Source organism: Ischnura elegans, chromosome 1 (assembly GCF_921293095.1).
Source record: "Ischnura elegans chromosome 1, ioIscEleg1.1, whole genome shotgun sequence".
NCBI lineage: Eukaryota > Metazoa > Arthropoda > Insecta > Odonata > Coenagrionidae > Ischnura > Ischnura elegans.
The window spans coordinates 115,662,536-115,684,312 of NC_060246.1; the positions used below are offsets into that span (position 1 = coordinate 115,662,536).

General features: G+C 37.1%; 1 protein-coding gene across 3 annotated transcripts in view; it reads left to right on the forward strand.

Annotated features, from left to right (window-relative positions):
- LOC124168653 (hypermethylated in cancer 2 protein-like) overlaps positions 1-21,777 on the forward strand; it is a 33,704-nt gene that overhangs the window by 6,474 nt on the left and 5,453 nt on the right. For 2 of the 3 annotated variants that reach the window (XM_046546919.1, XM_046546933.1), the window contains 7 exons: positions 571-739; positions 3,838-3,965; positions 7,917-8,135; positions 8,711-8,881; positions 11,981-12,130; positions 17,530-17,732; positions 20,282-20,425. In XM_046546919.1, the coding sequence (XP_046402875.1) occupies positions 571-739; positions 3,838-3,965; positions 7,917-8,135; positions 8,711-8,881; positions 11,981-12,130; positions 17,530-17,732; positions 20,282-20,425 (1,184 nt within the window). The remainder of the gene's footprint in view (positions 1-570; positions 740-3,837; positions 3,966-7,916; positions 8,136-8,710; positions 8,882-11,980; positions 12,131-17,529; positions 17,733-20,281; positions 20,426-21,777) is intronic. The other variant, XM_046546926.1, reaches the window with a different exon arrangement.

Sequence of the window (21,777 nt, forward strand, 5' to 3'; positions counted from 1 at the left end):
GAATTGCCTCTCTTTCGCTCCCTGTTTCCGTTTGTGCCTGCAGTCAATTTTATGTTGACCATCTAATTCCAGTATTAGGTTTCAAAACCATTTTTTTATTGTAAGACTTCACTCAGAGAATACATGAATAATGTACCTCACGAATAATGTCACTCATGAATAATGTACTCACAAGAGTAAAATTGATTTAGGAATATCAGAAGAAAAAAAGGGAATGTAATATGTATGGAAAAAATTGCCTTGGTGATTTTAGCATTTAAATCATAATCAGTGGCCTAAATTGACCTGATGTTGCATAACAGTGGAGAAAATCGATGAAGGTTGTTCTGATCCATGAAATCAATTTTTGGTGCTATTCGTGGGTATTTTGGTGCAGTTAATTTGGTTTAGTGTATCAATGCTTGTGTTCCATGCTCATAATGCATTATTTTGGTGTTAACCACAGATTTTGCATTATTGCAAAGTGCGTCATTGGAATTTCATGTATCTCTAAGAATTGGTATTTATCATCCATTCATATTTGATGATTACTTTCTTCTATAGCTCTCCTGTTTTGCATGTCCTTTCCAGGTGATGGTACCAGAGGAAAGTGTTCTGGTTTGTCTGAAAATGATGACAGTGGATTCAAAAGGAAGCATCCTGGTTCTGATAGCTTTAAAAGTTCTACTAACTCCCATGTTGGAAATGGGAAAATTGATCAAAAAAACAATAAAACGACGACCAATCCTGTTCGAACAAGGTATTGAGTGTTTCAGTATTGTAAGCCTTCTTTTTTTGTAGATTTGAAGTAGGAAGTTTATGCTATTACCATACCTTCAATAGATATAAATACGAAAAAAATATGAATTCGTTGATGATGTTCCAAATTCTAGAAACATAAGTTGGGTAATATCTCAAAGGAAGGAGTAAATTAAGCATTGTAGACCTGCATTTGGAATGATTAATTTTTACATCACCAATAAAATGGGTTTCTCTGATTTCTTTCAAATTTGACTAGTTATGCACTGCTCTGAAGAGATGTACCTGGTAATGATGAGAGCATTCTGTGGTTGGGACTTCTTGGCCTCAATATTTCCATATTTTTTTTGTGTGTCAGTTGTAGGTAGGGTTACTTGATTTTTGCAAACCCGAATTTTTGACATTTTAAGCATAATTTTGGTTTTTATGAGATGTTTTGGGCATTTGGCTTTCATGACGGCTTTCTCTGCATTTTGGAAATTTTCAAATTTCCAAAATGCAGAGAAATTTTTTCCAAAAGGGTAGTTTCCTTCATCAAAGAAAATGAAAGACTTTGATTGTGATTCTTTACCCACCAGTACTGTAATCATAATATACAAATTATTTGATTTTAGAAATCCTAGTTTAGACGAATTTTAATGGTCAATTTTAACCTCATTGGAAAAAGGTTAGATTGGCGGCTATGCGATGCCACTGCACGTGACGTCATGGGGGCCCAGATGCTAAATGAGTAGTCAGGAGTTTTACATCGTCTTAGATTACCAATGCATGCATGAGGCACAGAGCTCAGGGAAACATCTCTTAATAATCACCAATTACAACTGCCTTTGAAATTGAAAGTTTCCTTCGTTTGATATGGTATTAATAATCCTTATTTAAGCCAAGCGCTACCTGCTAGCAGGGTACTCTGCTACCTGCAAGCAGCCAGCATCGTATCAGCACTCTAAGCCTTGCCCCAAGGTCACCTCACACGCTGACAGCGGGAATCAGAATGACGTCACACAGGGTTTTCCCAGCATTCATACTTGGCCGTCGCGTTTTCGTGTGCTTGAAAATTTTCACTTTTCATTTAATCGCGAAAAATAGATATTGTCCTTTAAATATCTAAAAGCATAAAATATGTATTTGAGGAGTAACAACTTTTGATTTAGGCAATTTAAAAAAATAGGAAACCACCCTATTCTGTGAAAAAAGTTCAAACCCTGGATAAAAACACTGAATTTGAGACTTCATCCTAAAATTCCATTAAATAAAGAGGCAAAAGCTATAGGTTTGCTGCCATTAAATGGTTCTATTTTCTCTCAGCAAACTACAGCCGTAAAAAATACTCCGAGGCATGACTCAGTGCTCATTCTGAATACTTAGGAGCAGATGCATTTAGGCCATAACTCTGCTGAGTGTGTGGTAGTACTCTGAGAGCAACTTCTTGCGTCCATTTGGGTCTAAGCAAAGTGGTATGTATTGAATCAAATGTTCTCATGCTGCACTCTCCTTCTATGGATATTCATTTTTAAAATTTGCTACTCTAGGGTGACCATCGTTATTCAAACATGAGATTTCAAGATGGCCACCATGCACAATACTTTTTGCTGCTTCCTTTCCAGTCCTCTGCGGCTGTGCCAGCGTAGTGTTTCAGGACAATTTCTTTATGCTTTGGCGATATAGAGGTTAGAACAAGTTGGGTTTCGAGCGGAATCTAGTAAAATCGCAAAGCATGGTTTTTTGCCACCTGGAATTCCTAAAATTGTTAGCATATTTAAATGCATTGATGAGTATGAACGCTATGGTTCGTATGTGTTTGTTAGAAAGTAATTTCTACAATTCTGGGATGTACTGGATTCATAACTGTTGTTTTCTGTCAGAAGCACGTGGCCAAAGCTGTAAACACTAGTAAGAAAGATTCCCACACAACAGATGTTGCTCTACTCTTTGCAAAAATCAAACAGTTTAGAGAGAGTTTTAACTACAATATAATAGTGACATTTATCAAGGCTGGCATTCTACTTGAAAAAAATAGAAAGCTGTGCATTTAGAGGCTTTCTCAAATATTTGTTGTCTGGATGAGTTTTATGATTATTTTTCTGATATGGGAAAAGATGTGTACAAGAATGGTAGTATATTCAAGTGGGCAAGTTGGTTGAGCGCTTGTTTGCTGATTGAGGGGTGCCAGTTTCAAATCCCAGGTGAAGTCTTTGGGCAGCCCAAATCAAAATCCTCCTGGGGCATGCGGTATCTCACAGGAAAGAAATGACCCCCTAACCTGAATGTGTGATATCCACTCATCTGTGGTTCAATCTGGGAGAGCTCTAACTTTGCCAATCCAAATTCCAAACCAACCCTCAGGTTAAATCACTGAATCAATGATGTTTTCATGATCTCCATATGATCACAGTAAAGTTTATATTCTCAGGATAAAATTTGGTAAGGAAATTCTGATAGCTAAGTAGAACTTAATCACCTTTATTGCAAAAAAAAGTCATTTTTGCCAGTCATGATGATTCTTTTTAATCATTCTTTGTGAGGTTTTCAGAACTAACCATACAAGATTTTGTTACATCATCAATACCTGCATTTGGTTTCCCTGCACAACATACTAATTCATAGTTGTTGCCAATCTTACTCTCTGTGATTATTATGGAAAACCCATGACCATGGATGTCCATGTACAGCGTATGTAATGCACTTCTTTTGTTTCCAATAATGCCTCTCGTGATGTGGCATCCTAACGTCCATTTTCAGCTCCAACTCTGCAACTCTAGGTCTTCATTTTTTCTTGCAGTTGTGTCAAATCTATCAATAACTGTAGCATCACTTTCTCTTTTGAACGAAGCTCACATTGAAGATCATCTCATGGATTGCACCAAATGGAAAGAGCAGGCCGAACACAGCCATGTATTTTTTACAATTGATACATATCAGTGGTCATTATGCATAAAGAATGAAATATTTATTAACACAACTTATAACTTATTTTACTGCCATTTACCACCTTTTTATGGCATATAATTTAGACTACACCTTTTTATATTTATGGTGCCGCTAGCATTTACATTTGACAGAACATTTTGAATTGCTAATCAAATTGTCTTTCAATTTCAGGTTTAAGGATGGCATACTGCAAGAGGAAGAAGAGGAAGAGGACTTTGATGATGATGATGAAGATGATGATGATGACATGATGAGTGAGGAAGATTATGAGCTGGAAGAAAGCCTTGGGGAAGATCTTGGTGAGTCACATGCAATCTCATGATGTAGGTTCGGATGGACTGCTTAATTGATGTGGACAGGTATTTATTGTCGCATTAAATCTGGGACGAGTGAAGCCTTATTTCCCCTTCTTCTTCCACTCATGGGTTCAAGTTTTACGAAGTTATAAATTATAGTTATGTAGTTGTTCATACCTTAAAAGTTAGATAAAATGAAAACAAAAAATGGCAAAGAATTTGTTAACAACAAAATGTTGGAAAATTATTATTTATTAATCAATAAATAAAGAAAAAACAAAAAGTAAAACATTGAAACAAACATAAAAACAGTGAACTACTTTCATTGGAAAAAAATATGAAAACAGTGGAAAAGAAATCTGGGTATGAAGGATTATGTAACTTCAGAAAGAGCTCAATACATTTACTCACTGCAAGAAGATGAGCAAAGATTCACGTGTGGGTTGGAACCTACCTTGTAACCAGTGTCACTTCCCTGTCTCTCAGCTATGATAAGTATTTTGGCTACTGTGGTTTTCTCTCTCCTCATCGATTTATGTTTAATTTTAAAGGTGAAGGTTGCATATGCAACCAGGCATACATATATGTTACCTGGGGACATGTACACTGGGGTAGGCTGAAAACTTGGGTGAAATATAGCTTGTTTTCAGAGTCAAATTTGCTTTGTGCAGGAAAGTTGTCTACTCATATCAGGGTCTCAGAACCAAAATATTTTCAAAATGGGGTAGTATGTATAAACCACTGCCTCTTGAGCCCCAAAAATATAAGATTTATGAAAATTCTGGCATAATAGGGAGACAAACACACATGGGGAAGGACCTACTGCAACTAAGCACATTTTGGCAGTAACCAAGATCGAGTATAACTTTTAGCACTATATTTATGAAGTTTAAAGTTAATTCAGTTGCTTAAAGTTAATGGTTTAGCGATGCTTGGGGCTCATGTGCTTATTTTTTTCAACTGAAATTTGTTACTGGAAATTTTTTGCCTGCATTGTGAATCAGAAGTTAGGGTCAGGGCTCAACTGTGAAAACCTTAAAACCGTGAATAAGCCGTGAATTTCGTCCACCGTGAAAAAACCTGGAAAAAGCCGTGAATTTTGCCATGAAACCTTAAAAATATCTCAATCTTGATAATAATACTACTGATCAAATTCGGTATGTTAATCATGTTTCATGTCAGGCACGAGTAGACTCTTAGTCTACGCATTTCTCTACATACATTCTATGTTCAAAGTGTAGTAATTGGTCCGTACTATATGACGACACATTGACCGATATTTTCCATTTTAATGGCGGAAGTCTGTTATTTTGTCGAAGTGTTTCAATTTCAGTGATAGCTTGGGATGGACTTGTATTTGAAAAAGGATGAATGAAATGACTTGCATTTCTAATGGACCCAGAATGAATCATTTACAAAAATTATCTGATTTGTAACGCGAAGTTCGTTTCCCACATGAAATTAGGGCACATGCCATATGCTTTGAAATATGAGTTTGCCATTGGAATTTTACTTAAGGAAACATTTCTATGGCAAATAGGCTTTCAGTTTATGGCAATAGCTCTCAATAGACTACACTCACATCGTTTGGATCGTTACAAGATCGCGGTCCCGTCGTATAATTTTCCCGCATCCATTGTTTAACGAAAATGAGACGAAGTGTTTGCAAAGTGTTGTTTGTGGCTAATAACGACAGACACCACCAGGAGATTGAATTACTATGGGGAGAATCTGAGTGACGTGGGATAGTAACATTAGCGCATTTCTCAACATCCGCTATCCCCCTCCACTCAGAACTCGCCTCTCCCGTCTGAAGCTTTCCTCTTCTCCGATATAAAAAAAAGGTCTCAGCTCGCGCAGGGATCGTATTACTAAGACCTTAGCTTCGAAAAAAATATCAAGTTACACGAGAACAATAGAAACGTGTTTCGCGCCCCCCCCTTTTCTTACCCACTGACCTTTTTCAGCATAACTGCTTCAAAGTTCCCAGTTTCTGGAGGTCAACTGCTGCATGAATCACCTATTAGCCCAAAAAGTGTCTAACAATGAATTTTGGCAATTGGCATTATACTTTTATTAGATTGAAATATTTGTGAAGTGCATGTAATTCTAAAAAGAATGAGACCAAACACTATGTATTTCTAACGTTATTTAAGCATTTAAAACAAGAAAATAGTTGGAAAAATACAATGATGATTTCTGGCAAAACTCGATATCCTCGTAGTTGAGCTTCTCGGCAGTTAATGTGGCATTTTTCCGAAAACAGGATATCAGGTTATTTTCAGTTATCAATTTATGAGTTATACTATAAGTCTCAGTTGTAAGAGTTATGAGGAAGGGATATCTTGTCAAGATATTTTGTTTCTCCCTACTAACAATCCGGATTCATCTACTCATCTGGCGCTACGATAATTAGAAAAGAATGTGTAAGTTGCCTTCTCTTTAGAACAAAAAATTTCATGGCTATTTATATGGCAGGATATTTTAAAGAGATATTATTCAAATCAACAATATGACCTAAGTTTCTTGATAAAGTACTAGTATTCCTGTAATTGGCTAAAATCTTCTTTAAATCCTTCAACAAATATCATAACTACGCTCTAAAATCCTGCATTTCCTGGGACATAGGCAACCTATCCAAACATCCCCGCATCGATCGTTTTCCCGCATTCATCGTTTTTTTCGTCCATCCTCCTGAAAAACGATAGATCGAGGTTCCACTGTAATTATATGAAATTGATTTTTTGATTTATTACATTCTATAAACAATTTTAATAAATATTTTCGGCAATCTCAGAAATATTGGGTAAAGGTAATTTGGTTACTGTGCGGTAAAAAACAATGTGCGCAAAAAACAATCTCTTGGAGGCGTTAGGAATTAAAAAAGGACTTCTGATGTTCAGACGGAAATGGTCCTAAGAGCATTCGCATATTAAAGGAGGCCATGGTATTCGGCGTCCGGGCAAGAGCGCGGTTGCGTTGGGCCTTAAGTTGGCCCTGAATTTTCCAAACGTTGACGTCATAACAGATATCACTTTTCATTGCTGCGTTTACATTATATGTCTTGTACGTATGGCGTATGTCGCGTATGTTAATTTTTTATTAATATACGGCCGGTGATTCTCCTATTTTTCACTTATAAACGGACCATGAATTTGACGACATTGAGACCGTGAAAACCTGAAAAAACCGTGAAAACTTGAAAAAAAAAAAAAAAAAAAACCTGGAAAAAACAGCGAATTTCATTCTGTAGTTAGAGTGGGAACCCTGGAAGTTCTCCGGACAGAGACCTTGAGTTTGTAATGTGAAAGTTTCATGAAGTCTCCCCTTAAATATCCAAAGTACTGCTCTGAAATATGTAGTACGTTTGCCACCTTGTCACAGATATTTTATTTTTTTCTTCTAATCTATGGCAGTGATAGCATTCGTACTGCTTGGATATATCTTTAGCAAAATTTTACATAACTCTGATTTACATGTAACTAAGAAAAGCTTAAATTATCAATAAGTAGAGGCAAAGATTTACAACAAATAAAAAGGTCTAGTAAATCTTTTAATTTTGGTTTGTAATTTCATCATGTAACCTGTGTTTTTGTCATAAAAATCAAAATTTTCTCCCTCAAGAAATGACTTGAAGTATATCTGGTATATTATTTCATGGCAAAAATGAAAAAACATTTACCAAGAAGTTTTAAAGAACATAGGCAAGGAAAAAGTAATAACTTGAATTAATTCGCTGACATGGGTAGAGCAAAAAATTCATAAGTTTACATGAAAAATACGAGGGTCATAATTATATCATTAAAGTTGAACACTATTGCAGAAAAATATATGAACCTTCATGTTAGTCAGCTACCATGCTCATACAATTATTTTTTGTTGCATGCAGTTTGTTCATTTGTTGGTATAATCGGTTGTGACTCTTTCACCAATTTTTGAAAATTCTGGTTTCAGATGCTAAGAAGAGGAAGGTGTGGGGTGATAGAGTCAAGTGCCAGATTTGTGGCCATGTGGCTCGAGATGCACGTCGCTTGGAACGCCATACGACATTGGCACACTCTCGAGCTGTGACCTACAAGTGTGGAATGTGTGGATTCACTTGCCGTTGGAACAAGGAGTACTTTGCTCATGTTAGAGGCCATTTCCGAGGGCCTCCATATCAGTGCGACTCTTGTAAGTTGGGAAAGGGAATTGTACACTTTTCAATCGTGCCTCCTGTCATGTGTATTGTGATGTTAGATATTTATGTTTATGTGGAATGAATACTTTTATTGATTTGATGTTTATGTTGAATTTGCTGTTTATGTGGAATGAAGAGGGATGGAAGGTTGCCAAGGGGTTGTTGTGGATTGAGAGGGGGATTGTTATGAGAGAGGCCGCTAACAAAAGATCTGGAAGGAAGGAGACAAGGAAAGAAATAGTATTTGAAAAGAAATATACAAGGATTTGGAAGGAAAAAATTATCTAATGTTACAACATATTTACCTCCCTTTTGTGTATTTTTTATGGCTGCAATGTAATCTGAGTGCTGTATTAAACTTTTTTCTTGGTGAAATGTTCAATATTGTTTATGATTGTGGGCTGTATTTAGCCTGTGAGATCATTAAATGTCCTTCATTGTCTCATGAAAAAAAATTCTAAAATATTCTACATATGTCCGTTCATTTGTTCAGAGAAAATTTTTTATCTCCGAATGGTTTTCATAGCAAAAGAGTTAATTATAACTTGTCATTGATTTTTCTGGAAAGGTGACTTCACATGTGATCGGATCCACCTGATATTGGCACACCGAGTGCGGCATGTGGAGGAGAAGCCATTTCACTGTACAGAGTGTGGTATTAGGTGTCGCTCAAGGGCCAGTCTCACGGCTCACATGCGATCGCACACCAAAGAACTGCCTGTACCCGCTGAGTACAAATGTAAGTACTCTTTGCTTGAGGATTGTCATGCATCATTTTATTCTTGGTGTTATTTACAGTCCCTTTTTTTTTTAATGATTTTTGTTTTGGCTCTCTCCTTAAAGTACTCTTGTGCATGTATTTTTGGACAATTGAAATCTTTTGGTATTCATTTGGCTAGATTTTATTTTGCATGAAAATTTTAACCTCGAGAAAAGCAATAATATTATGTCTATTTGCTTTCATTTATTGTTTTAAGCCACAGTCCTGTTTTCTTAGCACAACTTATCATAAGTATTTCTTCCAGAGTGAGTCAGTGCCATCCTTTGGGACCTTCAATTCAGGTAAGTTCGATGCTTAAATTTATGCAAATGATTCCATGTTGGTAATTATGGACGTAATATAATATTATGATCAATGTCCAGTTGATGACGCTTGCTCCTGATTTCTGTAAACCTCTGTCATTATCATGTTTTTTTCACCGTCACTGTGCATTAGAACTTGTTATTAAGTCATATGTAATTTCCTTATAAGTGGCATTTAGTAATTTAATCTTTACCGCTATAGAGCTAGATTTAATTAGGCTAATTAAATATTGCAAAATAACCTACTGAAAATAATACATACAGTAGCCTTGCTTTGGTATGTTCTTAACTGGTGATCTGCACTTATTTTGTGCTTGATATATTCAGTATTTCTACTTATCAAATTTTATTTATTGACCTGGAAGGTCTGGAGAAGTTAGAGAATTTCAGGAGGAGATTTAAATAGCCACCCTCCCAAGGCTGTAGCCGGAAAAAGTTTTTGGGGGAATGAATTTTGAGGGATGTTGATGTGGAGGGGGTACGCCTAAGACTAGAAATATCTCATGTAATTTCATGGGGGACTTGCACCCTCAATTTGTATTAGTGTGAGTGCTTTGTGATATCTTATTTATACGCACCTTGATGGACTTTCTGCTTTTTGCCCCCCTATAATTACCCCTGTGCAAAATGATGCTTGGCTTTGGCTCTGGTGGTTTGATTGCTGTAGGAGAAATTGGCAAATTTGGGTGTGGATCCCTGTTTATCTAGCATAGTTTTATTTTGAGAGTTTTTAAAGTTATGTCGAATGGCTTCCTAAAATGTCAGGTGATTGTACTGCATGAGCTTTTTTTGATGATTTATCAAGGCTCTTGTTGATTGGATATCTGACAGCTCAGGTTTTGATATTCCTTATAGAGCTTCATGGTGACAGCATATTCTTTTTACTGTCCTTACTCCCTTAAATTTTCCTTTTCTTATTAGGTATAAATTATCACTATCAATTTGTATGATTTTATGTGAATGACTGAATAGGTTATTTTGAATCATTTACGTAACTTAATCTTCTATTCTACCTGTGCAATATTCTACGTTGATGTTGTCCTACCGCATTATATATATTTTATATCATCGTAGGCTTTGCTGATGTTGCCTTGCAAAGGATGTATTGAATCTTGAATCCATGAATTTAATACTGGTCCTACGAATTTTCGAATTCCTGCCCCACATTTAAAAAAATCCAAAGTGCTTGCCAAAAGATTACATATGGCAGTTTTCTTTGCAAGTGTGTCAGCTTCAAGTAGGCAGGCATATACTGTAATATCTCAGATAAACCTTTGAACTTTATAACATGGGTTTATTGTTAACTGCAACATGGTGGAACAGGGTCTTCAAAAGAAAATCCTGTAAGGACCACTCCCTTTGAGGATGGACAATTGAATACTATGCATTTGCTAAGAGCCATGTTTTATAACAAACTTAGTGATCTTTGACTGCCCATATTTTATGGGAACCTAAATGATTGCTGTAAGCTAATTAAGTGCAGGAATGCAAGAAATAATTAGATTGGATTAGGCTGTAGTGCAAAATTAGGTATGTTAATCATGTGATTTTATTGAAAATAATCACAGGGTGTTTAGTTTGAGGTGATATTCAATCTGTAGAAAATTTTTTATCGAGATCTGTTACCATTCCAAATCATCTTAAAGTTTCTGATACTTTCTTTCTTTCAATAATTATGTAAATTTGCCTTGCATTGATTGCATTTTGCTTATTTTTAGATTACTATTTTTATTTATTTAAAAATTTATGTAATTTAAAACTTCTTTGTTAAGTCTTGATTCAGTTCTGCGATTCTTTTGGCAGAATTAAGTGAAGTAAACAATGAGCATAGCATGCTGGTGAGTCAGTTTCCTACTAATATTTTCACCTTGGATGTGTATTTTAGACAAATCAACATCCATGGACATAATAAGTACATATTTATCTTTTCTCACAATTTGCACTCTTAGCATATCAGTTTAGACAAACTCTTTTCTTCAGTTTTGTTTTCAGTGTGGTCCTTTGTTGAATCTGAATATTCTCTCTCTTTTGTATGGTGGAAAGTGGAATGATGGTTTGATGGTTTCTTCATTTAAGCCATTGGACAGCCATGATTTTCCTCTGTCTTTCTTTGTTAGGTATCATTGTGAAGAAGACATGGTTTTGGTTCTTTTCATGTTAATCAAGGTGGGCAGAAGTAGTCCCAGATTTCTTATTTCTGGCTCTGCTTATGATACCTCTAGAATTGAATGAGTGTCCTGCTGGATTGTTGGAAGAAATGATGGATTGTAATTACAGTGAAACCTCTGTTCATGGACACCTCTGACTTAAGGACAGTATTCAATACCCTGGCAGAAGGCATTTGTATAAGGATAAAATCTCTAGTTCATATACTATGACACTCAGGGACACAGACACTCCTTAGGGACTACGTATTTAATTTCTGAACGATCTCTAATAAATTGAGATAATTTTTTTAATAAAAGGATTTTATTCAGCTGGCTACACCATAATATTCGCGGGGTAATATTTAGCATAAAAATGAGGTTTTATTTAGGTCAACTCCAACTTATGGGCACCTCTTACTTACGGACACATTTTCAAGGACCATTAATTAGTGTCTGTAAAGGAGAGGTTTCACTGTAGTCTTTGTTATCAAATATCACTGAAGAGTATTCAGGTTTATTTTCCTCTGGAATGTATTCACCATCTGTTGGTCTCAATTCTTTAGAGCTCTTGATTCATACTATCTTGCACATTTCCTCTGTGTGATCAGGTGGTGCTTGTAGCCTCACATTTGATTCTGAGAGCGGACTTGAAGAGCACTGGTCAAGTCATTGTCCTGAAGAACCATACCTCTGTGATGAGTGTGATTTTTCAACCATGTTTCTGAGCCATCTGGTCCTTCATAGGCGAATTCATTCAGGTGAGTTCAGATTGCATATGAAGAATTGTTTTCCAATCTAGTTGCCACATTCATGGTTAATTCTATTTGATGTTGTAGCAGATTGACTCAGTGTTAGTTAATGAATTCATGGAATATAATTAAATTTTTATGTTAGGGGGCATGGCTTAATGTAATGTATAAATGTTTGTTTTAATTGTTGTTTAGGTGACTATAATAAAAACTTGTTTGTGCTTGGGTTGGTTGTCTTTCTTGAACTCCCCATTAACTTTCCTTGCAATTAGTATTTTTTTAGTATTATTAGTATTAGTTCAAAGTATACCGGGACTAGCCGCGGTGATAACTTTTACGGGAGTCACCTGCAGTGCACTTAAGAATGAAATTTCCTCTCAATCTTCTGTATCTAATCTCAAATGCGTCTATTGCAAATCTGATTGAAGAATTACCATATTTTCTGGTAGATAACCGGCGTGTTATCTATAAAAAAATATAGAAGAATGATAAAATCAAGTGCGTGATGTGCAATGGAATATCTAGTTTAATTGAATATTGAACTCGGAAACAAGTGACTAAACAATTCCCATCATACATCGCAGATGTTACGTAGTGTATACTCACTTACTAGGGCAATTTTATTTTAACCAGCATATTGTAAATGTTAATGTAATTGTATAATTAATTTCAAAATAAGAGTAATTATTGCAAAACATTAGAGTGGTGAAAAAACATTGTTTGAATAGCACAAAGGAGGAAAGCATAAAAAAGGAAACTGAAGTAATTAGTACAAGAATTACATTAAAACTTGCGAACATAAATCTTCTATCTAACTTTCAAACATAAATCTTAGTCAAAACTATAAAATTCATCAGAAAAATTGATATTTTGATCATGTTTCAAGGCTTAATCACGTGTAGATACCAGGGATGTGATCCGATACGAAAAAGCACTTTAAAGCACGAAATTTCAATAGTTTCGGACCGCTGCCACTTTAAGGCACTAAACCGAAAAGGCACGAAACCGAAAAGGCACTAAACCGAAATTGCACGAAATGCGATGGCACGAAACCTCCTCAAGCCCGAAATGGCACTTTACGGAAAAAAGTGCCGATCCGAAAAGGCACCATAGTTTCGTGCCATATAGTGCAATATAGTTTCGGATCTTACATCTCACTCACTCAAAGGCGGAGAGGGGCTGGAGAGGAAGAACATTTGCCTATAAAAATTTTAGGAAAGACGGAATGGAGGGAAAGAGAAGGAAAGGTCATTGGCCACTCAAATGAGGTGGCAATCTGGGGAATTCCCCGCGGGAGAAAAAGGGACGGGGCGGGAGAACGTCCGTTTTCGGGACTCTATTGAGGGATTATACGGCATATGCTGGGGTTGTCCACTCATAAAGAAAGGTTCAAGGAGTTGTTTTAGAAGGTTTGGCATTTTTGGCATTTTTTTTGCATTTTGCATTGTTTGAGAAGGTTTGGGCATCGGGTGAAGACATAGTTAAAGAGGTAATTGAAGTGGTCAGGGTTCTGTGGCGTCTGGGGATAATGAGACGGAATATCCAAGGGGTTAAAGGAGAGACGAGAAGCGCAAGGGAAGGATAAAATAAGGTGGAAGGGGGTTGGGGTTTCCAACGCGAGAAGTGAGCGGCTACAGATAGGAGAAGGCGAAAAATAAACCAAGTATGAGAATTGAAATTGGACAATTTTTGAATTACCTCTAATGCAAACTCTGAATGTGACTTTGCACTGCACTCCTTTGCAAATTCACATGTATGCTACGAGTTTATCAGGTATTTCGCAGGGAGAAATGAATCATTTTGTGATTGCCAGCAGCTGTTATACCTACTCTAATTATTTTATTCAGGTGGCGACCTTTCTTCTTACCTGTCCTAAGTAGATCATAAATTTGAGCATTTCACTTAGTAAACACCCCATCGGAGAAGGTGGGAATATGTCTGTATTTTTGTACAGTAAATTTCCGAGAGTTGTTCTCGGAGTTGAAATGCATTGCATGGTAAATAAATACTGTGGAAATTGCAAACAGTTTTATTGTTGTAGACAAGTTGCCAACAAATTGATGACGAAAAATAACTCTTCTCTTTCACCCTTTCTTGAAGAAAGTATCCCGTTCTTGATGTCATCTCTCATAATAGTTACATCAAAAAATTATATGCAAAAAGTTATTCTTTTGCTTTCCCAGTTAAATATTATGAGGTGACGAAAACTTAAACTGGGATGCTGTTGTGTCGTACGAAAGCGGATCGTGAACTATCAAAAAGCGTGATGTCATTATTGTTGACACCTTTAATGAAAGTTCTTCTAACCGTTTGACAGAGCACTAATTAATAGTTTACATAACGAAAAATCAATCCTGATATTACAGTGCCTTAGTGACATAGTGAGCGCTCATAGAAAATTAGCTCGGAAATCGGGTAAATTAACGGGAAAAAATTAACGTTTATGGATTCTATCTGCGATAAAAGCATTTTTTATTTTCTTTAAATAAAAAAAATTAATGGACTGAATCGTCTCACACGGTAGTAGACATCCATGGTTGAAATATAGCATGTATATTATAAAAGAAGATTAAATTATATTGATATTTATTATAATTATGTTTTCAGAACAAATTAAAATTTGGGATTATTTGTTAAGACTTTCGCGCCGGAGCCCCATGGAGGTTCCGGCATTATGAGTTCCTTGAAAATCTTTTGTACTCCTCTGTAACGAGCACTCTCGCGTCGAAGGAAAGCAAAGCTTCTCAACTGCCCTAAGACAGGGACGCAACTCAGCGGGGCGCCGCGCCGATCCTTCTCCTCTGCCCCAGTCCCAGACCCTCGAAGGATTAAAAGACTGCTTCACAGTGCTAGTCCACGGTCAACTGACTGAAATAGTCGTGTTTTATAGAATCATGTATTTGCTGTTCCCATCGATTATTTAATGTAAGATGAATTCCCTGGGTTTTTTGAGCGTGAAGAAATTTTAAGCGAAGTTCTAACGATCATATTGACGGATTTAGAATATTTCTATTCCATATAGGATGATTTGCAACTGAAATGAACTCCGTTGAAATTAACGCTAGAACTCCGATTGAAATTTCCATGTGATGAGCGAAAAATGAAGAATTCATTTCTAACTTCAGAAATATAAGGTAAGCTACGAATATATTTTTGGAACAAACAACGCAAATAGCAGTGGATGACCGCGCAGAGGGGATAGTAAAGGGTCGTTCAGTTCGAGGATGGGCCTGGGCTAGAAGGACATCCACTAAGCTGGTCTTTTGTGTCCGCATCGGTCCCTTTCTTAAACCCCGCGCGGCACATATACGCGGTCTGGCACTTTAACCACTTTTTCGGATAATTTCGTGCCACCCGGCACGAAACTATACGAGGCGGAAAATAAAGTGTATGGGATCCTAAAATTTTAAAAGCGAAAAGTTTCGTGCCAGCCTGGACCGAAATGAATCGGATCGTTTAGTGCCCGGTCCGAAAAGGCACGAAATCGTTTCGTGCCTTTTCGGACCGGGCACTAAACGTAAAGTTTCGTACCGGATCACATCCCTGGTAGATACTGTCCACGCATTTATCTGCGTACATGTATTCAAAGCGCAATTATTTATTGGCCTGTGCGCCATGACAGCACATTGACCTTAAGCCTGTGATTGGAAGACATTAACCCTGGCAAAAAATCAGGTACTTCTTCACTTTCCTGCCACTCTGCTCTCTCTATTTTCCCACTCACATCCTTTAGAAGGACCTGAATTCTGTTAACAATAGGTGACGTCTTGAGAGATAGCACTTTCATTGCTGCGTTTGCTTTCAAGGCATCTGTTGCGTTTGTTACATTTCTAGTTAACGTGCAGTTGATGATTGTTACATAATCAATGTTTCTGCCTAAAATGCCTTACCTACAAACCGTGAATTTGATGACATTTAGACCATGGAAACCTGGAAAAAACAGTGAATTTTATAATGTAGTTAGAGTGGGAACCCTGTTTATAATATTTGTAAGTTTCCTTGAAAATATTGAAACTTTCGGTGATCATTATGGATACATACATGGTTTTGCCCAATTTTTTGGTGTTGTTTATTTAACTCCATCCATCATTTTTACATATAATTTTTCAGTTTTTTTTTCATTTAATGAGGTGTCGAGTGGTACTGAAAAGTTGTCTGGAACCAAATGCAGTCCTCCCTCAAATCCTGGAAAGGAATTTATGATTCAAAGAGTCAAATGTTTGTTCTTTTCTCCATCATTTGGTTCTTTCGTGTACTTGGCAAAAAGTAGAAAACTACTGTCATATATTATCTCAAAGCATTTAAATATGTGTTTGATTACTGTATAATTGAAATGGTAGCTTAGAAAAATGTGGTTATTGCAATTGAAATGGTATAATCCTCATCGTTTATCAAAAGCTTTGTCTTTGATGACATTTTAGCTTTCCATGTGCCACAGTTCTCTACTTTTTACCCACATTCATCTGAATGAAGGATTCCATCGACCAGAAATGCAAAAGAAAGCTTAGAAATCTTCTTCACTTGGGAAAGAAAAAATGCATTGGTTCACCTCTTAATTTGTGTTAATGGTGGCAGGAATTTAATTTTTGAATGCTTGCATGTCTTGAATATTTCATAATGACAGGCTTGGAGCTGTGTCTTAAAACTTTTTGTTGCTATATATATGGCTTTTGTGGTGTAAATTTTTTAAATCAGAGATTTTGTAATGTTATGCCCTGTCGAAGAGAAAATTCTTTCCAATAGGAAATGACAGCGGATGGGAGAACTCTTGATAAAATAAGTGCCAAGAATAATTATTCCACTAGGCAATGTATTTCAAGTAACTAATTCAAGACAATTTCAAATTAAAATAATACAACAGAGGACCATTCTGAAGGCTTCTACTCAAAGTCAGGCAAATTACCAAGGTATGAGAACAATGCATTATAGATGAAGGTTACCCTCTCAAGGATAAGTTGATGATGTCGTGATATTCTGATCCATGGGTAACCTCTTCTTAGCTACATCTTGACCTTGTGCGTAGGACTTAGGAAAATCATTCTTGTATACACTCATATTAGGGAGCCTTTCCCTAGTAAAATGTGGTTTGTCCTGAATGAATGAATGACCTGGGACTTAAGTGATGTCACCAACTTATGAAAAGTGAGATTAAATTTTTGATTCTTTTATTCATACATTATGAAAGAATGTGGATGTTTTTTTTTCGTACTGTGACCTATTTTTTCCTTCCATCTACCAATTTTGTGTACTGAAGTTTGATTTCAGGTCGAAGCAAACAACCCCATTCACTTAATAAGAAAGTGTGGCAGGAAGTAGTTCTAATTTGGGAATGCAGTGCTGATGATTTTTGCTGTCTCATGAATTGTGATGAACTTTTTGCTTCAATGAAATAAAATATTTTCTTTCAGCTTCCTGCCTCCAACCAAGACTGCCAGCCATCCTCCTTGGTGAAAAGTTTGATCCGTGGTGCCCACCACCTAAGGAACTCAGTGTCCCAAAACAAATAGTACCGGCCGAGGTGCCGGAGGAGACCAAACCAAATGGATCTGCTGTGTTAAGGCCTCATGTTTGTGCTGTCTGTGGTCGTGGCTTCCACGACAAAAGTCACCTGGTAAATACTCATTATTGGTTCTGGAAACAGACTGATTGACTATTAGTCCCCTCATCAAGATTATGTCCAAAGTCAGAAAATCCAAATGCCAATTGACGTTGGAAGGAAAATATCTCTGAAACTGGTTTTTTGATTGTTTTAAGCCATCATCAATGGCAAGGAAAACAGGTGAAAATCTGCTGAGGGTTAGGCTAAGAAACTCTTCTGTCTTAAGAGCCTAACCGTCGGAATGTTCTTCTGTCGGAACCGTCGGAACGTAACACCTGTTCTTCTCCACACTGATGATTCCCTAAGGCAACTGAAAAACTAATTTTGGAGATATTTTACTTCCAACTTAAATCAGCATTGGATGCATTCACCTAAGTCATATAGTAACTCAACTTAATTATTCCTTTTGAGATTGACAACTCATCTCTTCTCCTTTTCTTCAATACCTGTTGACTGTATCCCTTCCCTATAATGCTGATACAAAAGGTATGTTTGATTCAGTGGCTGTTGATGCTAAAAATCAGTCCTTCATTTAAAGTGGTACAGTAGACTCGTTAATACGAACTACGTTATTATGAAGTTCTCGTTTTTACGAAGCAAATCATTGGTCCCGACGAAAAGGCCTATCCAAGCTATAGGAAAAGAAACGTTATTACGAAATTTTTGTTTTTACGAAATTATGAACCTCAATCTCGGTCCCGGCGGTTACAAAATGAACTTTATTACGAAGTCCCACGGATAAGCAATAGCATTTAGGTGGATATTCACTACGCAAAATTTTAATAATCGTGCCACGTTTAAGTTCTCCTCGTGTACTGTGACGAAGAGCGTCAATTATGGTTATTTCTTCTCCATAAACGCAACGTCATATGATAAGCTTCATTCCTGGGGAATCATGGTGACGGACTCATTACAGCTCATAAATTTGATGCAAAGTTAGTCCTCTTCCTATGCACATTCGATTCACGAACTCTCACAGATACCAGCATGCAAAAATTTCGAATTTGGCGCCTTTTGATTTAGCCATTGCTATGCAGAGCGGCGTAGAGGAACTCGCACTCTAGGCATAATCTGAACAAGGTATCGTTGAATCCGGTGTGAAGTTGGGAGCTGTTCGGCGTTTCGCACGTTCTTCCGCGGAGAGCATATTTTTCGGCTCTGGCTGCGTTCCACGCCCAGCTAGATCAATTCGTCTCAACCGTTAGTTAGCGCACATTTATGCAGTGTTGCATTCTGCAGGATAACCGTACTCCCCGATGCCTTACATACAGTCCGGCCAGCGAGAGTTTCCCGATGGCGGCACAATAGGAGGAGCGGATAATCCTGCGCCAGCACGGTTTACAGCCAATCGCTGTCTTCCAAATGCACCTCGCACCATCGCATACTCATACAACATTGTCAAAGCACCAACATTAGCCTGATCCACCAAAACGTGCCACATCTTCGAATCTCCAAAACAAGTGATTCTTCCACTGGGCCCTTCACGCTCGTCGTCCCTTCCGGCTCCTTTCTTCACGGAGCTCTTTGTATATGTTTCCCTTTCTTACCTGGCAACGCTGCCCCGATCCAGACCATTCTGCCTGTCATAGGACAGCTCTCGGCGGCCGGACCGTAGGATTTTCAACTTAGGACAAAGGTCTTGGAACGCATCTAGTTCGTATATCGAACTTACTGTATTCAGAAAGATATCAACCCTCGATTACGTTATGCTGCTTTCTTCTGTTGAGAAATTGAAACGAATTTTCCTGTTTACGTATATTTCCGCGTAATTTAACCGCGTTTATCATGTACGGTTTTTTTCGACGATTCCTAAAAGAAACGTCCTTACGAACTTCGTTATTACGAACTTCCCGGTTTTAGGTCCCGTGGACTTCGTAATAATGAGAGTCTACTGTGATTCGCATGCCATTTTCCTTCCTGCTCCTGAAATCACTTACAAATTTGGTGGCTGAATAAATTAATAAGATTTACGCTGTATGTAATTAATTTATTAATCTAAATCTATATTTGTAAACTGAAATGCTGATTTTTCTTGTACCTTTCAAGCATGAATGATAAATTCTTAGGACAACATTAGAGATGCAGCTAATTCTTTAGGTCGTTTTACATGGAGCACGTACTTGCATAATCTGAAGTGTGTATGAAGGCGCAGTCAAAATTGCGTCATGTAAAGCTGTGAATTGCTAGAACACATGCGAGGATGTGTGGATATGAGATGGCATAATAGCCCCTCTTCTAATTTCGTTCATGCATTCGCGCAATTCCGCACCATTTTAGAAATTAATGCAATTCTAACCTGTGCAATTCCGTGCCCAGTGTAAAATGGCCTTTTAGCAGTTCACATTATTGTGCCAACTGTTTGTATAATTATTGATATCAATTGTAAAGAGTAGTTTAGACAAATTATTTACATAATTATTTTGTAATAGATTCAATATTGCTACTGTCAGTTTCTGTATTATTTCTACTCTCTAGAAAATATGTATTAAAAGGAGTTTAAATGTAAGATTTGTAGTTGGTTCTTAAATAGTGAATATGTTCATTTATTGTTTGCCAATTAGGTACGCCATGAAAGAATCCATTTGGGTGAAAAACCTTTTCGCTGTGACCAGTGTGAGTATGCATCATCAAGGAGAGATAAACTAAAGGAGCACCAGCGCCGGCACCACAAAAAGAATGCAGCGGAGCAAGCACTCAGTGAGAAGGTAATGCTTGATGAGCTGGATTTATAGAAGCGGGACAGATTTCTTGCCAATTTGAATATTTTTTATTGTTAATATATTTTTATCCTTACGGCATTTGGTTTGACAAGGAGGAGCCCATAATATTTTTTGCTGTAGAAATTAACTACGGTAGACTCCCATTAATTCAAACAACATTAATTATTAAGAAGTTCTCATTTTTATGAAGCAAATCGTTGGTCCCGACAAAAAAGGCTAATGCAATCAATAGCAAAGGAAACATAATAAAATTTTCATTATTACAAATCTCAGTTCCTGTCCCGGCAGTTATGAAATGAAGTTCATAACAAAGGTCCACTGTTAAGCAACGGCATTTAGGTGGATATACACTACACTACATAAAAATCATTGTGCTACGTTTAAGTTTTCTTCGTGCACTGTGACCGAGAGTGTCAATTATGGATCTTTCTTTAGAAGGAGATACTTCAGTATCCACATAACATCATATAATAAGCTTCATTCCTGTGGAATCGTGGTGACCGACTGTTACCACTGGTAAAAAGGCCACACTGTAAATCCTCTTCTTTCGAGCACTCGATTTAAGAACTTTCATAGGTACGAATATTAATATTCAAGCATGCCTAAAAAGTTCAAATTTGCCACTTTCGGATTAGGCCAATGCAATGCAGTGTGGCGTAGAGGAACTCGCACTTAGGGCACAGTCTGAACAAAGCATCTGAAGTTGGGAATTGTTTAGCATTTTGCCTATTCTTCCTTTCCGCGGGCAGCAAATTTTCAGCTCCAGTCCTGTCGCATATGCAGTAGGGATGTCATGGTGCCAGAATGCTGTTCCTGCACTTGTCATTAACAAAAGGCATAATAGTCAACACTTTTATCAATTTCGCTGCCTCAAAAATTCCAATATATAAGTACATTTGTAACCAAAACAAAAATTTTGTGATAAAATGTAACTAATAGGGTGGTTTCCTATTATTTTTTTATTGCCTAAATCGAAAGATTATTACACCTGGAATACGTATTTCACGCATTTAGATTTTTAAATGACGATATCTATTTTTCGCGATTAAATGAAAAGTGAAAATTTTCAAGCGCGCGAAAACGCGACGCGTAAGTATGAATGCCGGGAAATCTCTCCGTGAGACTTATTTCTGGTTCACGTTGCCCCCCTGAGAGGTGACCTTGAGGCGAGGCTTAGTGCTGATACGACGCAGGCTGCTAGCGGGTAGCTGAGTACCCTGCTGGCTGGTAGCGCTTGTCTGAAATAAGGATTATTAATACCTTATCAAATGAAGAAAACTTTCCGACCTTAGCCAGTTTTAATAAGTGATTATTAAGACATGTTTCCCTGAGCTCTG